We start from the raw sequence: 14,743 nt of genomic DNA, 5'->3' as shown, positions 1-14,743 counted from the left end.
CTAGAGAATTAAGATGAGAATTAACTTCTTAGAACTAGACCCATTTCCATATATCTTTTCAAAGTAATTTAAAAACTCCTGGATCAGCTACTCATCTTGTTAATATGGTTCTGCTACTTTGAACTGGCCTTCTTGCATGTATTATTTACAACAGCTTCTATTTCTGTCTGCTGTGCAAAGGGAACAAAATAACTTAATTATAAAGTCCCAGTTGCTTTCAGATTGATCATAAGAAAGTGGCTTGGTTAAGATCTTTGATCTTTATTTAAAATGTAAATGCATATTCAACTTTAACCAACTGAAATTATAAATTAAATCTATCTCTTGAGCAAACTATCTTTAAAACATTTTAATGGAGAGAGACTGACAGAAAATGAACATTGCTGCAGCTTCTCTGTATTGGAACTCAGGCTAACAGTAAAGAAAGGAAGATATTTCTTATTAGAAGGGATTAGGAAATAAAATACAAGTAATTTACGCTCCACAAAAAAACACCCCTTCAAGTATGAATAATAATAACTAAATTTTTTTTCTGAGATTATGATAAAATCAAACAAAATAAATCAATGATAATACCTTGTTCTTTTTACACACCTGTGGTGGCCCACTGAGCAGCAGCCTCCTTGGGTGAAAGGTGTCCATTCTGCCCTCATTTCTGTTGTTGTAGTCCATATGGATTGGCTTGGGAACTGTCCATTGGCGGTAGTATAGAGACTGCTCTGTGCACGTCATCATCTTACTCATAAGAGGACGAAAAGAACTTGCCCACATGACAGAATGGTAAGGCAAGAGGGAAGAGGATTTGGGAAGTCCACTGCTGTCTGTAGAAGTAATAATGTCATAAACCAGTTTGGGCAGGAAAACTATGGGAGGCTGTTTTGATGCTTTGGTCATGGAGCATTGAGAAGTCTGTAGGATGAAGGAGTTATGAGTAGGTGCAGAGGAGGAAGAAGAGGAGGAGAAAGGTGAGGAGGATGATGAGGTGATGGAGACTTGGGCACTTTTTATGTTTTGTTTCATATCCATCTGTTCAGTTACTGGTGGCAAGTGTTTGCTGATTGTTGTTTGTGCCCCCTTGTCTACTTTCTGCTTCTGCCTTTCATAGTTGTTTGTAGTTTCTTCCGTGCTGTTGCTTAGGGCCTGGGGAGAAGATGACTCAGTGCAGAATGCTGTAACTAAAACAAAATTTATATTTCAACACAGTGCAAATATCTCTGCTAGTCAAGGCCGCAGTTAAACAAAACACAGCAAATAATTATCTCGATACATCGTCCAGCAAACACTGCAATCTTGCTCCTCTTCTTGCTTTGACCTTCCTCATACAGGAAGCCATAATGGAACTAGTTTGGAGTATTCATTTCAATGCAGAAAGTGGCTTTTAAAGTACTGAAATGCATAGGAAAGATGTCAGTGATTGTCCTATCCTCTGTTTCCTTCATACATTCCTTGCTTAAAGTGTTCACCAGATAATTTAATCACTCAAGACAAATACAAAATTGCTGAAACCATTGTTAAAATGAATTAAAGAAAATAAGTATTTCAAGGCTATTACCCCATCACACCACAAAAGTCTACACAGACTGACATCTAAAAATAGTACTCTGAGTCAGCTCTGCTGTGCCACCCATGTGTGTGTCACTGCAGCACTTAGGCTGATCTAATAAAACCTGGCAGCTATCAAGTCCCTGGTGCTACATAATGCATTAGTGCATTCATACAGCTTTGGGTCAGCTCAGAGAACATATTGAACTCATGAATGTTGGCCGTGAATATGTGATGTAAATACACCTCACAGACAATTGCTGATTTTCTGAAAGCTGTATATTTTTACCCTATATATTTTAACTATAAAGATTTCTTGAAAGTTTAATACATGTTAAGTGGTTCTGAGCATCTTTAATGCTTAGTGAAAGAGGATACACAACTAGTTCACAGTCTTCAAAGTAGACTGAGAACTGCTTGTGGAATCAGACTAGACAAGGTATTAGAAATATCTCCCTAAGACTGACCATAGATTAAACCAGATTTCCTCTCATGGTGAAAACAACTGTCCTGGCTCACAAAAAAACCCCCACATTTTGAACAAACAAAAGTCAGTAATTTCTCTTGATTTCAAGAAATAGTAAGATATCCTCTAACTGTCTATTAATCTAAAGTAGTCAGTAAAAACCATTAGCAATAAATACAAAAGTATCACCAGCACCATGACTGGTGTAACCATGCAAGTAACAACACTGTGACATCCCTCAAAATACCAGTATCCAAGGTCATGGAAAAAAAAAGAAAGGAAAAAGATTTCTTTAACCACAGATAAACTGAGGGCACAGAGCCATGGGCAGGCCACACGGACACTGTAAGAATTATGAGCAGCCCAACTTCAAGGAAGAAAAAACATTTTGAAAATAAAAGTGATGAAGCTTATCCAAAGTTTTCAAGATGTTTTTCCTTTTTGTAACCACCACTGTGCCTGTAGAAATCACAGCCCAATTATGCATGTCACCATGTTGCAAACAACAAGATCAAAAAGAATTTACTGTCACTGACAAAAAACCAGTATGTTTTAAAAAGCTTCATGACATTGCAACTTTTAGGAAGTTATGGCACAATTTATATTCCTTATTTTTCAAGTTTCCTCTTAATATTATCTACATTAAAAGCAAATAAAGTTATCAGACAAAAGAGTTGTAGTAGTTCTCAACATTCCCTCATGCTTTCTACGTCAGTGTGCAGATTAAAAAGAAACTGTTTAAAAAGTTATCCACCTCAAAAAGAGCTTCCAAACAGTGTAAAATTAATGAGCGAACATTTTAGAGCAAAACCAAAAAGTTAAAAATACCAATGAGAAGGAGCATGCTTTTTCTTCCCTTTATTAAAAAAAAAAATTAAATGTGAAGCATGTTTCTTTTTTCATAAATTGTCATAGCTTCAGTGAACACACACAGCCATCACAGTACTAACCGAGGATTTATACCTCAGTGTCACATAATAAAGAAGCACCTAGTTTATGCACCCCATCACATGATAATTTTTCAAGCAAGAAAATATCCAATTTTCTATATTTCAGAAGTCTAATTCTTACTTTTTTTAGTCATCTAAAGTGATCCCATTAAAATCGGCCTTATCAAAACCTTAGGGATTTATGCCTTTTATTATTTATCTAATAAGCTAAGGTCTCTCTTATGTCCTAAACTTAAATTAACAGAGATGATCTTATGGTCTTACTGGAAGCTTTTGAAGAGAGAGATGAAGATGCAGAGTCATGGGAACATGATCTTTCTCTTTTCATAGGACTTCTCTTTTCTGAAGTAGAACCTGTTTCATGAATGATAGTAAGGGAAAACAAAATCAAAATATAATTTAGGTAAGCCCGCAAGTCACAGCTATATTGTCAAAGTAAGGAAATGTACACAAGGGTTTGTGTGGGGTTTGTCCTCATCCTGACACTGTTTTCAGCATGGAGAGTATCTGTTCCTACCACACAATATTGGATCAGCCTACGGTCTAATTTACACACACTGAGCTGCAATAGCTTCACAAAAATCAGTGCTGCAACCAGGAGCTGGTAATATCTAGGCCTGTCTCAACCACAATTTCTCTTCTGACCCATGTCTTACATTCCTCACTAAGCCAGTGTCAGGGAAAGCAGCAGGCAACAAGCTCTATTTTTGTCAATATGTTATGAAATTACCTCCCACCCCACACAGCTTTATGGCCAGATTATATCTCAGCTTTTGGTAATGAAAATCCATATTTGGATGGCCATCAAGGCCATTCACTTGAGATTCCTAGCCCAGGCTTCTAAGTTAAAATGTTTGTTTCTGTACAATTTTAACATGATAAACTGAGACATAAGCACTGCCATCAGAAAACATAGACTGTAAGTCTATCTTACATAGATAGACTCTCACATAGAATTGGACTCTGGATGATCATACCATACTTCATGGACTAGGAGAGCAGCATTAGACAACTTAGGAGCCCATTTGACTCAGATCACATATAATCTCAGCATACTTCAACTAAATTGACAGAATTACTCATCACAAGAAGTACTCATCACATCTGAAGCAGGCATCTGTTGAACACAGTTTGAATATGACCTCAGGTATTTCATTCCTCTATGAAGAGTACATATTGGATTAAAGAAAGTATTTTTGTTCGGCTTGTTCTGCTATCATTTTCAGTGAGTAAGAACTTCTTAGGTGAACAGTAATTGGCTTTCTTCCTCCTCAAAGTATAGAAAAGGAAATGAAGGCAAGTTGTTTGAGATTTAAATAGTTTACAGGGATAAAAATCCCTTGTTTTCCTCAGGGACAATAGACAGTAAAGAAAAGTGTAAAGAACTAATAAATAAATGATAATGCCCATCAATTATAACTCAAAAAAAACCCACTCAAAAAGCAATTGTTCCTGGGTGAAGTATTTTTGTTGGTTTTTTACACATTTGTATGTTCTTAATTGCTTTCTTAAGAAATGATGAATTCACCAACTCTACACTGTCAATTTGAAGTCATGGGCATTTTCAAGGAGAACTCAGAAGTTTCTATGTTGAGATAGATTTTCTATCCATCCTATTTAACACCTGACAAACTAGAGACTACTCAGCTGCAGTATATACAGTTTCCTTGGAAGGAATCTTTATCACCGACATCACTGTAAGCACAGGTTTGATAGCATCAGTCAGGGACAGTTTAGTTGGAGCTGCCACAGCCCTGAGGGTGGGGATTCACTTGCTGCTTCTCAGACAGCAAATCACACCCTTCCCTGCTGGGCAGGGAGAGTGCAGAGGGTCCTCTGAACAGTGAGTGTCACCGGGTGTTCCTACTCGAGCTCTACTTTGTGGCTGCTAGAATATACAGGGAAAAGGAGGAACACAGGAGGGAGCCAGAAAACAGAGAGAGGTAACAAATGCAGCAGTAAAACTGCAAGAAGTTAAAATGCATCAGCAGCAGCAGTCCCAGGCAGGCAGGGCGAGAGAACACAGGTTCTATGAGATGAAACAGAACTAAGGAGCAGAGCTCACTCAGTAAGACTAAAGTGAGAAACCCTCACCCATACATTTGTGCTTTTGCTAATCATTTTCAATCATTTTACAGCTTCTTTTATTACCAGTAATAAATAATACCTTCTGTCGCTATTTCTTCATCTTCATTGTCAGTACTGCTTAGTTTCTCTGGGTCACTTTCTAACACATCATTCACAACTGCTTTCTCTGTGTGAATTTCTGAGCTCACAAAGTATGCTGCCAAACCAAGTTCCTGCTCCAGGGTTGTCCTTACCAAAGAAGATGAATTTATTAAACGTAGGTCACAGTATCTCAGTGATCTGGAGAGAAACAGGAGGAGCTAGGATGAAAACTTACTGTAATCTACTGCCTTATCTCTTTTAGAAACACAGCCAATGGGGAATTTCAACAACAGACAAGATAAACCACAGTATTTTGTGCTTAATAAGATTACCACCCTGGTGCATACACTTTTCCTACTGCACTGAACATTAGCATCAGCATAAGAAAAAGAATAATCATTTGGATTCTAAACCTAACACACAGAACACGATTCAGTTGAACATACAAAAGCATTTAGTGCTCCAGGGCATCCTGTCTGGCTTCCAGCTGCCATTCCAGAAGGCACTGATCTCTCCACACATCCTGGATTCATCCACACATGCAGATTTCTCAGCTACCCTAAGAAACCTAAGCAGCTATACTTCTTTTTTTAACATACCCATTCTTTCCTCTAAACTGGGATAACTCTCATAATATTTTTGGAGCTATTTACACCTTGCTATAAACAGAAATTTATTATCAATAATATGGAGTTTGTATTTATGATATAAAAATCGCCCCCAAAATGGCAAAGAAATGCCTCGACACTGAAATCTGTTTTCCTCTCACACAAGTAATCACACAGTTAATCTTTAGCTATTTGATAAGCAATGGATAAAAAAATGCCACTGAGAAAAGAGTGAATCTTCTTACCGTGGCAAAGACTCCCCTTGTGGATCCATCCCACTAAATATTAATATGCAAGGCAAACCTTCCAATTCCAAATAGGTCTGTGGCCTCCAATCTACATCTTCAATTTTCTGCCAGATCTGTATAAGGTAGAGAAACCCTGTTGGATATATGTTGGACATATATATATCCATTTGAGATATATCTATATCAAATAAAAAGACAGAAAGACATACTTTTATCACCCATTATAATAATCCACTTGTACAGTGGAAGAGAAGCCCCACAGCAGAGCCAAATTCAACACAGATAGATCTCACAGTTCCTAGAGCCTTACAGGCAGCAATCTGCCTGCTGTTAGTCTGAGGACATTGGGACAGTATGTTCCAGCCTGAAAAGGCTCCCAGCTTCCAAGCTGCATAGGCAGCACTGAGATCAGGGCATATGGCAAATATGGCACAACAGAGAGTAAAGCTGAGCAGGAGTTTTGGGGGAGAGAAGAGAGTACAGAGACTTCTTGAGGCAGATAATATATGGATGTCTGAGTCCAAGGAAGAAAATAATCTAGAAATGAGACTTTTTCACCTTAGAGGAACAGGAGAAAGTTGGAAGTGTTCAACACACAGCACTGTCCCCATTTACAACCCTATGGAGTCTCCCACTCTCCCCATAAGCTATCGGTTTTCCTGGTAACTTTATGAGAAATCTGACAACTCTATCTATTGTTTGACTGTTTTGCATCAGGCTATATTGCTTTACTCACACCAGTCAGTCCTTTTTGCTGTAAGACTGACCTACAGATAAGGAGTATCTATGGTAGGATCAACAGTCCAACAACTTGGCCTCTGACAGCTGTACATGTTCCCCTACTATACATGTCAGACAACATAATCAGGATGTGATTCAGAACTAATACTGATTTTTCAGAGTAAGCTATGCCTAATTAATAGCAGAATAAGATCAGCATTAGGCCTGGGATCTCAAATTACTTCACCTAACATGTATACTCAAACAGAATAAACAGGGTACCATATATATCTATTACAACATTCTAGAATGGAAACATCTTTGCTTTGGCAACCAGATAATGGTAATTCTATGAAGAGCAAAGGAGGCTTTTTTTAAACAGGTGACCCATGACTCTGGACTTAAAGGACATATATTAATCCATAAACCAAAACATGGTTCAGAAAGCATAAAATCCTGAGCTGTGAACACCAGGGTGCTTTAGGATCCATAACTACCATCACTGATCAGTAGGTAAATCGGTCTTCTTGCCACTTTCTGGTGACAAGAATAATGTAACTCTGAACTGGTCACTGATTAAAATCTCTTTTTTGCATTGTGATGTTTTTGTGAGAAAATTCAGCTAAAACTGAATGTTTTATTTGGCTTTTTAATGTATTTCTCATAGTCTCTTTAGATAAAAGCATTTCAACTGTTTCTGAGGGTTGCTACTGGAAGTCAAGTGCTAACCATATTAGTTAATACTTCATTGACCACAGGCAGGAGAGGAGAGGTGTCACAGGCAGCATACCTGAAACGTAAAAGTCATGTTCCTCATGGCAGTTTTTGTTTTTACTATAAGACTCCACGCTTCAGCTCATGACCATAACTCTCACCAGTAAAGTCTCCCCACCTACCCATCTAATGAAGCTTCCCAGCATATGCCATTCCACAATTTACCTTTAGTTGCTCCACAAAGTGCTTCCCGATTGTGATCCCGGAATTAGGATTTCCCAAGATTATTTCAAAGTTATCTTCAAGGGCTAGTCTTTCCCTTACATTATACAGACGCTCATATGCCACTGCAGCCAGCGGGATACATGGAATTCTCAACACTACCATGAGGCCATGGCCACTAGGACATTGTCTTGAAGAGTTTATTAGATTTTGGGTAATTTCCAGAGTTTCAACTGAGGTGTAGTTCTTCATCTGAGAAAGACCACACACTGCCATCATAGCTGCAGAGTAGTGTTGGATGAGGACAAAAGTCCTTATCACTGCACTGTGTAATCTGGGGAACCTGAAATAAACAGTGAATTAAAGAGTGAAGTTTTAAAGGCTGAAGTAAAAAAGCTATTTTTTACAAAATATAGTAACCTCAGGATTTTCTCCTGTAAAGAATCTTTCATATCTACTATACAACAGAATCTCACCAATTGCAATTGTACAGTATTTGCAAGGCATCATTTCACAATCAGAACTGATGTTGTCTCTCCATTTTTCTTAGTAAAGATTTACTAAGCAAGTAGTCCAGTAAGGTTACATCACTTTAGGTTATCCATACCTTACTGCTGTTACAAAATTCATCACAGAATACTAGCTGAGGCACTCAGTAATAACATCAATCAAAATAATATTCTCTTATCAGTAAGAATAGAATTCTTCACTGTGTGTTATTCTTAAGGGGCAGAGAGAGATGGGGTGTTTCCTTGTTTTCCTACTGAAGCCCTGAACTAACTTACTCTTGTGTTCAAGAGGACTGAATATGTAGGCAGCAACCAATAAGCACTCCAACTTCCCAAGCCCAGCTACACCTGTCTCCATTCCCAGTCTATGGAAAGGAGATCCATGGATATCCAATAGCTTCCTGTTTTCTGATTTTCACAGAAATGAAAACCAGGTGCACAGTAAAAAGAGTGCTTGCTATGGCTTGCTCAAAAAAATGACTATGGATTGCTCAGAATTTTTTTTTTTTTATTTATGTGTACCTACCACAGTGGTATGTTTAACTTCTCATTGTGTTCCAAGTGCAGTATACACAAACTCTATACATCAAAATCAGCCAGGGTCAGCAAGTGATAATATTGGACAAAAGTAATAACACAGTTAAAATTATGTGATGATGCAATGTTAGATTATTATAATATAGAGGTAGTTACAGGTTACAAGAGCACACTGTAAATTGGCCTAAGCAGTGTGCATGCTCATAGTAAAAGACAGCCTTGACTGATGCCACTGCAGGCCCCGTATATATTAAATAGATAGGAGAAAATACGAACAGGTGGTATGCCTTGCATATGTAAATGATGTGTAGGACAGTGAGAACCAAAACAAAAAAACCAAAAAAACTGGGCTTCTAGCTAACAACGCAAGGCCCTAAAAAGGACTTCCTAAGTTTCCCATGTTAAACAAAGGAGGGCCCCATACCTCTTTCCCAAAGCCATGACCATTGCTTCAAAAGAGCTGTCGTACCGAAGCAGTGGAATACTATGGCCAGAGAGGGTGGATTCAATGAATTCTGACAGTCCAAAGTATTTCTTGTTTTCATGGTATAAATCTACACCCTAAAGCAAATGAAGCAATAAAAATAGAAGGGTAAAGTCTATCAATAACTGATCTACAAGTGATTAACTGTTGGTATCTTGATATACATACAATCACATTCTCTAATAAACATACATCTACTCAGACATATTAGAAAAAGAAGAGAAAGAAATAGAATTAGTTTTTTTGAGAGAATGAAAGTTTGACCCAATTTTCCCCATTCCTTTCTCTCTCCCCACATATACATATACACAGACAGACCAGCTCTATGGAATAAATATGCACACATATGATGAAAATCCATGTATGTACATATATTTATGCAGTAATGCACTAGAGACAGAACTGAAGACGATTTCCATTTATGTAGCCCACAGATTTTTAGCAGAGCTACTAAGGTTTATGGGATATATAAAAGGAATAAAGAAAAAAAGCTCAAAAGGATAAGCAAAGGAAAAATGAACTTGCCACAGACTGAACAAGATGTTATTCAAACTTCATTCTTGTTTACAAAAATCATGGGGACTTCACAGTTTTATCGACTACATAAATGGAAAATAACTTATGAAAAGTTCACAAAAGCACCTCAAAGCATCCATCTTACATTGCTGTATGAAGAAGGCCAGTGGATCTCATTGTAAGGGCTGATATGAGTATGCTGTGTCTGCAGTGCATAGGGGAAGGAAGTCACATGGAGGGTCACAATATTGGGTGCCTCTTTCACCTCCCTGCAGTTCAACAATCTATCAACAAGTCCTGTCGACAGCTCTGTTTGAGGATAAAGACTATGCATGGCACTGCAAAAAAAGAAACCCAAAACTCTCCAAAGTGATCGGCAAAAGGGAACATTTGTGTCAGTGAAATAGCTTAAACCTGCATGTGAAATCAAAGTTAAAGGAACTTAGGACTCTTCTTTTACCCTGAAATTGTTGCACAGAAGGATGGGAAAAGAAATGCAAATTATTTCACTGCAAGTAAAAATTTCTGTGAGCCTAATAAGCTCTCTAGCTAGCAAATTACCAATCCCTTGCAGCTACCAGAGTATGAGAGATAAAGGATGAAAGGAACTTGATGTGACAGTTACCAATAGACACATAGTCCTGTAGTAACTCTGGTCAAATTGTTAGATCATCTTAACAAAACATGATTCTAACCTACAAAAATCAAGCTAGAAAAGTACAGATGGCAAGTCAGTATGACAGAAAAAGAGAGAAAAAGAAAATAGTTATTCTTAGGGCAAATCCCAGTATCACAGAATACTGACAGTCAGTTCCTTGCTCCTGTGCAAAATTTCAGTCCAAATTCATGCTATTTAATTTTGGGCATTTACCTGCCTATGTATCTTTATTAGATATAAAACATAGCTTATTAGGGTTAAGCAGCAATACAGGTACTTCCCTACCACTCAAGGATGTTATATGAATAAATGCCTCAAAGGCTGGGACAGCTGTAAAAGACCATGTAAGTTCCTAAGACAGGGGAGTTGAACAGGAAACCCTCAGGTGCAAAGTTTCATTGAACGTCATCATTCTCAACCAGTGTAAAAGACAAGACCTTCTCACTTCATTCACAAGCAAGATTCCACAGTTTTTGGTTTCAGAAACACTACCATGATCCCAAAGTTGGAATATGTTGGTGTTTTTGGAATTCAGAATGTTTTCCAACCTCCCCAAGAGCCTCAGAACCAGACAGCAAAAGCAGCCCCACTTCTCAGCAGGTGGGTTGTTGAGAAGCTATGGAAACAGAGCTCTGTGAGGGAAGCAATGAGTTATGCAAGTGAGCTGATGGGGAACTTGGTAAACACCGGACAGAAACTTCTCTCTTTTCCTCAGAACTCTACCTGGCATCACGATGAATCTACAGAAGCTTTCAATTCTTACAAATCAGTGATTTTGGATAGAAAAAAGCTAGAAAATTTCCAGTCAGTAAAAAAAAATAGGCAGCATGGTTGGCCACTCATTGTCTACTCCCTGGGTCAGGGTTTTGCAAGTTTTACAGCCCAGAGGACACTAACAGAGGATGATGAGCTCTGTGTACTTTCACAGGAAGCTTTCCCCTGAACAAATGACAAACAGCCAAAAAAACCAATAGCTGTGGCTGAAAGTAGATAAGAATAGGGATCAAAAAAAGCTGCAATGTTCCACTGCAGCACAATATAATAAGCAGGGTAAGAATAAGTCATGAAGGACCTTAAAATATGCTTATTAAATGCATGGGGAGACAGAGTTAGCAGAAAGATGCAAACAAAGATGAAGGAAGGGATAAATCTGAAATCCTGAGAGATAATCCAGATAATAATAATTTCTCTAAAAACAAGTTACAGCTTTCTTACCTCATTAGATCCCAGTGTGCATGATCATGGATTAGGACAAACAGTGTGTGTGGATTCTGCATAGAGTTCTGTAAAAAGACTTTGAATTTAATTTGGGCTTCTGCATCTAGTTTCATAACATACTGTTCCACTCTCTGCTTTGTAAGATGTTCCTTTTCTAATCCAAGTTCTAATAAAATACCTAAAAGAATGGAACAAGTGTCAGTACTTTTGGACATGAATACATCTAAGAATGTCCTGTAAATCTAAAATAAAGCTAACTAATGAGCACCTGAGTGCCAGAGATGAAACAAAGTCTGTTGATAAGTCACTTCGGAGGGTGGAACACAAATCAAGAAATCAATTTTCTCGAAGGAACCCAAATCAAGATTTTGAGTGCTGGAGTCAGCAATTGAGCAAATATGAGACAGCAATTTCTGAGCCACCGCTAGCTGGAATGGACGAATTTGGTGTCGTTCAATCTCGTAACCTGAAAAAGGCAAAATTCTGTTTAGATACATGCCCAAAGTCTAATCTAATGCAAAATGTTAAGAGTCTGGCAAAGAATGACTGATTAACCCTTTAAGGTATTTTGCTTATTTACAGGAGTTCATTTATGAAAATCCATATAGAATATGCAAAGAAATCTTTCTGTATTTGGACTTTTTGGTCCTATAAGTATCTGAGACCTGAAAGTGAATTTGAACAATAGCATTCTGCTACCACAGAAGTAAGACTTAAAGCTTCAAAAACTGTAATACCCAGTGGAATGAAGCAGAACATTCATCAGTGCAAATTTGAATATCCCAAGATGTGAGTTGTTGCTTGCCTCAGGATCTTTGCCTTCAGGAGCCTAGGACTCTGCCCACAGGAATCTAACTGTGTACCCAGCACTTGGTCTCCAGTATTCTATTCTGTTACCTCTTTAGAACATCTTCCTTACTTACTTGTACACACAGCTGTTCCAGTTCCGTTCACTGCTGTTGGTTTATTCACTGAAGCAGAAAGTGATGAAGAGATGTGTCCTTGGTTTTCTTGATAAAATTTCTCCAGCAAAAGATCAATGTCACCCTCTATCAAATTGCGGAGAGACAGGAATAAACATCCATGTTAGTAAGAGCTGCATTTCAAACTGACTTTGTTTTGTAGATCTTTAAAACTTTTTATGTGTTTGCTAGCTATCCTGCCCTTGGCTTATTGATTGTTCTATACAGGAACCTTCTTGTTATTTTCTATTTTTAGAAATCTTTTTTTACAGAGTATCACTAATAAAATGAAGACCAGACCAGGGAATGATAAACCATCTCTGCAGACCAGCTAGGACATTTATGGAACGTGGTAGAAAACTAGCCTCAAGGCCCTGATGCAAACCAGCAACAATAAAGACATAAAACTGACTTAGTTTATGTTCAGACCATGGATCCATACTGTTCACTAACAAGGATTACAAGAAAGTTGAGAAAAATCTGATAAATTTTTTTAAAACTCTAACATTTTTGAGAGACAGAAAAATAATTTCTAATACAGCCAAAAGAAAAATGTGAGTTTTGTAGCTATACACAATGCTGAAGCAAGCAAGGTATACTTTACTAAAGTATTGCATATCTGCAAACAGATCCATTTCTATAGAGCATGGGCCCTACTTAACAGATGAAAGCTATGCAGAGAGTACAATATGCCAGACCCAGGCATTAGTATTTTCTCAGCACTTGAAAAGATGTTTGAGCATGTCTGCAGTGAGCTCAGAAAGCCAGGGACTGCCCTGTGAAGTGCAGTCCAGTGGATATAGGTGGCAGCTATTTTTAGGATGCTCATTTACTTGTTCTGCTCAAACAATAGCAACAGCAGAGAACTCTATGATTCTCTATGGTTCTCTTTAATTTTGAGAACTGTGCTTTGAAGATACTAAGATAAACACTACATAACTACAAGATGATTTAAGGAAATTGAGATTCCCTTAAGCTACCACTCAAAATATCATGACACAGAGAGCTTCTTGTGATCTATTTACCAACATGATGCGAATGGCAAAGAAGACTGTGACATCCCATTAACAGTGACAAATATGCTGCATTTGTCCTAGTTGTGAGATACAGTTTAACTTTCCATGTGGCTTGATCTATCCCCAGATAATCCTGCCAGTAGTAATCCTCAGTACACTCAGTTACAAAACGATCCAGTAATTGTGTCCCTCTGCAATTTTCCTCTCTGTCCCAGGCATCACAATCAAGTTCAAAGTGGGGTAAGTAGAAGGGGAAAATCCTACCTTTCATAAAATAGCTCTGATCTATCCTGCTCTAAATGAATTCTGTGCTCACGGCAAAAGAATTTATACATTCATATGGATATGGACTTATATAACATAAGGATGGATTTGCATAGCTAAGAATAATATGCTCAGCTATTTGCTGGCCTATTTTTATGAAACCAATGGATTTTAGAAACTGACACTTTTAGGAGGAATCTCAATTCAAGTGTACTTTCACAACTCTGTCCTGCATTTTTCATATATTTCTTAGAGTGTCTTGCTTCTGGAAAGGAAATGAGCACGACTATTTTCTCAGACTTAAAAGTTTCAGGGATTTAGAAACATGCCTCTTTACAACCTGTTAGGTACCTGGGCAGAGTGTGCTAAAGAAGGACCCCAGAGTTTCCACCTTCCCTGTGACCAGCTGATAGTTAACTTCTTTTTGGTAGTCTGAAGGACTGAGCATGCTCTCAGACAGAACTCTTGCCTGATACTTTCCTAAAAGACAAAAAAAGAGGAATTTTGAAAACACTTTAAACTAAAGTTAAAAATGTTCTAAGGCATAACAAAAATACTTTACAACTAAATAAATACCACACATACAGAAATGGCAGAGATGAGTCTTTTATGTCTTTGACACATATATGCACCATGTAAAACAGATTCATGTTTTGTAATTCTTTGTATTTCATTCCCAGTTTGGAAAATATTTGTTGATACAGTATATAAAAAGACCATATAATATTGAAAGGAATTGCCAATTATCTTACAATCATAATGAATCTTTGAATGGCCATCCAGATAATTTAATTGTGAGCATAACCCTCAACAGGTTGTTGAAGGGAATGACATTGAAAGATCATCTTTTAGAAGCTAATGAAAGGTTCTCTGCAGTAATGTCCCAGTTGCACAGAGGAGGAGAGCTTTATGCACTGTGTGTGCTGTAACTCACTATTTG

The 14,743-nt window shown here is 37.8% G+C and overlaps 1 protein-coding gene across 5 annotated transcripts in view; it reads right to left on the bottom strand.

The window, feature by feature from the left end:
* The window catches only part of GREB1 (growth regulating estrogen receptor binding 1), an 89,655-nt gene that overhangs the window by 21,997 nt on the left and 52,915 nt on the right, over window positions 1-14,743 (bottom strand). For 3 of the 5 annotated variants that reach the window (XM_020584194.1, XM_020584193.1, XM_020584195.1), the window contains 11 exons: window positions 14,155-14,283; window positions 12,485-12,610; window positions 11,830-12,027; window positions 11,559-11,739; window positions 9,831-10,023; window positions 9,110-9,246; window positions 7,643-7,982; window positions 5,981-6,096; window positions 5,126-5,325; window positions 3,223-3,312; window positions 577-1,175 (listed from right to left, as the gene is read on the bottom strand). In XM_020584194.1, the coding sequence (XP_020439783.1) occupies window positions 577-1,175; window positions 3,223-3,312; window positions 5,126-5,325; window positions 5,981-6,096; window positions 7,643-7,982; window positions 9,110-9,246; window positions 9,831-10,023; window positions 11,559-11,739; window positions 11,830-12,027; window positions 12,485-12,610; window positions 14,155-14,283 (2,309 nt within the window). Of the gene's footprint in view, window positions 1-576; window positions 1,176-3,222; window positions 3,313-5,125; window positions 5,326-5,980; window positions 6,117-7,642; window positions 7,983-9,109; window positions 9,247-9,830; window positions 10,024-11,558; window positions 11,740-11,829; window positions 12,028-12,484; window positions 12,611-14,154; window positions 14,284-14,743 lie in introns of those variants that run through there. The other 2 variants (XM_010393305.3, XM_010393310.2) reach the window with 2 other exon arrangements.

The sequence above is a fragment of the Corvus cornix genome, chromosome 3 (genome assembly GCF_000738735.6).
Source record: "Corvus cornix cornix isolate S_Up_H32 chromosome 3, ASM73873v5, whole genome shotgun sequence".
NCBI classification, from domain to species: domain Eukaryota; kingdom Metazoa; phylum Chordata; class Aves; order Passeriformes; family Corvidae; genus Corvus; species Corvus cornix.
Note: the sequence above shows the minus strand (reverse complement) of the source record. Positions and strands in the feature narration are given on the sequence as shown.